This window comes from Octopus sinensis, unplaced genomic scaffold, assembly GCF_006345805.1.
Source record: "Octopus sinensis unplaced genomic scaffold, ASM634580v1 Contig05354, whole genome shotgun sequence".
Lineage (NCBI taxonomy): Eukaryota > Metazoa > Mollusca > Cephalopoda > Octopoda > Octopodidae > Octopus > Octopus sinensis.
This window is the reverse complement of record NW_021828246.1, coordinates 1-2,500: the sequence shown is the minus strand read 5'-3', so window position 1 is coordinate 2,500 and position 2,500 is coordinate 1. Positions and strand designations below refer to the sequence as shown.

General features: G+C 41.0%; 1 protein-coding gene across 1 annotated transcript in view; it reads right to left on the bottom strand.

Moving 5' to 3' along the window:
* The window catches only part of LOC118761033 (receptor-type guanylate cyclase gcy-28-like), a gene marked incomplete at both ends in the record, with an annotated part of 6,591 nt that extends 4,198 nt beyond the window's left edge, over positions 1 to 2,393 (bottom strand). The window contains one exon of the mRNA XM_036498677.1: positions 2,258 to 2,393. Coding sequence (XP_036354570.1) covers positions 2,258 to 2,393 — 136 coding nt within the window. The remainder of the gene's footprint in view (positions 1 to 2,257) is intronic.
* Between the last annotated feature and the right edge of the window lie 107 nt (positions 2,394 to 2,500).

The window sequence follows — 2,500 nt, the reverse complement described above, 5'->3', positions numbered from 1 at the left end:
CTGCGTGTTGTGTTCTTGAGCAAGACACTTTATTTCACATTGCTCCAGTTCACTCAGCTGTAGAAATGAGTTATGACGTCACAGGTGCCAAACTGTATTGGCCTTTGCCTTTCCCTTGGATAACATTGGTGGCATAGAGAGGGGAGACAGGTGTGCATGGGTGACTGCTGGTTTTCCAGAAACAATCTTGTCAGGACTTTTGTCTCAGAGGCTAACTTTCAAGGTGCACTCCCTTGCTCATTCATGACCAAAAGGGGTCTCTACTCTTACTCTTTAATTCCGCAAGTGCTCCCACTGCTTGCCAGAATAAGTTATGTCATGTTGTGGTGTCTAGGTTTTACTTTTTCAGACTGTAGTTTGATTAGTGCTCACAGTCATGAAGTAGTGAGTTCAGTTCCTGAACTGGGCTGTGTGTTGTGTTCTTGAGCAAGACACTTTATTTCACATTGCTCCAGTTCACTCATCTGTAGAAATGAGTTATGATATCACTGGTGCCAAGCTTTTTCCTTTCCCTTGGATAACATTGATGGTGCGGAAAGGGTCCACTGGTATGCATGGGTGACTGCTGGCCTTCCATTAACAACCTTGCCTGGACTTGTGTCTCAGAGGGTAACTCACTAGGTGCAATCCCCTGGTCATTAATGACCAAAAGGGATCTTTACTCTTACTCTTTAATTCTACAAGTGTTCTCACTGCTTGCCAGAATAAATTATGCCAAGATGTGATGTCTATAATAATTTGTTTTGGCATTGCCATTCTCTTAGTCATACAAGACTGCAGCAATGTCAACTAACCAACAACAGGAACAATTACTAGTATGTCTAACAGCTTGTCTGCTACAGAACCTTCCTGTCATAGTTGTACACACACAGATTCAATTTTGCTTTTTACATAAACATCATCATCATCATTTTTAACGTCCATTTTCCATGCTAGCATGGGTTGGACGGTTCAACTGGGGTCTGGGAAGCCAGGAGACTGCACCAGGCTCTAGTCTGCTTTGGTTTGGTTTTCTACAGCCAGATGCCCTTCCTAACGCCAATCACTCCATGAGTGTAGTGGGTGCTTTTTGCGTGCCACCGGTACAGGGGCCAGAGGATGCTGGCAACGGTCACAGTCTGTTGGTGCTTTTTACATGCCACCGGCACGGAAACCAGTGCTGACATCGGCCACGTTCAGCTGGTGTTTTTTACATGTCACCAGCACAGGTATCACAACTACAATTTCCATTTGATTTTTATTTTGATGTTGATGTACTTGACTCAATAGGTTTCCTCAAGCACAGTAGGTTGCCCTACAATCCAAGCTAATCACAGCAGGCCGTCCTGCGGTCCAAGGTACTTTGAATGGGCTGGGACTGTTTGTGTGAAGCTCATGTAGGATACAGCCATGAACTCACTTATTTGTTGGGTCTTTACCTCATTCCTCTGGGACTGATAAAATATAATATTTGTCAAGACAAGAAGGCACAAATGTACATATATATATATATATATTATATATATATATATATATATATATATATATATATTGGAATTGAAATTGAACCAATCTATGACTGGCACCCGGCAGTTGCCAGGACCACTGGACTGACTCCTGTGCAGGTGGCAAGTGAAGAAACATCATTTTGACCCTGTGCTTGAGGAGATCCATTGAGTCAAGTACACCAACATCAAAATCAATGGCAACTGCAATTGTGATCCCTGTGCTGGTGGCACGTAAAAAGTACCATCCGAATATGGCCGATGCCAGCACCGCCTCGACTGGCTTCCGTGCCAGTGGCACGTAAAATGCACCAATCCGATCGTGGCTGTTGCCAGCCTCGCCTGGCACCTGTGCATGTGGCATGTAAAAAGCACCCACTACACTCATGGAGTGGTTGGCGTTAGGAAGGGCATCCAGCTGAAGAAACATTGCCAGATAAAACTGGAGCCTGGTGCAGCCTTCTGGCTTCCCAGATCCCCGATTGAACCGTCCAACCCATGCTAGCATGGAGAACGGACGTTAAACGATGATGATGATGATGATGATTAATATTTTATCAAACCATTTCTCACTGATTTGTAGAACCTCAGTATACAGGTTTTGGTAAGCTTAATAAACATATTTTGACAGATAAAAGAAAAAGACATATCCCTATTTCTTTTATTAAGTCTATCAACATTCACATGTACTTACACCTTATTTCATTTATAAACTGAAAAAAACAAAAATACAGTTTTAGTAAGACTGAAGGATAAATATCAAAAGAACATACTTATAAATGTTATATTTCGGGCAATTTCCAACATCAAGCTCCCATTTCTGAAATCCAGTTGACTTGTTAAACATTTTTTTACCAAGAGAGCATAGATGAAAACTGCATCATATAAATAGGAACTATAGTGAGAACCCTAAAATAATAATAAAATTCTCTTTATACAAAATATAACAACAAAAATAAAGAATATTTTCTTTATACAAAATATAACAAGAAAAATATGAAATAAAATTTATGCAC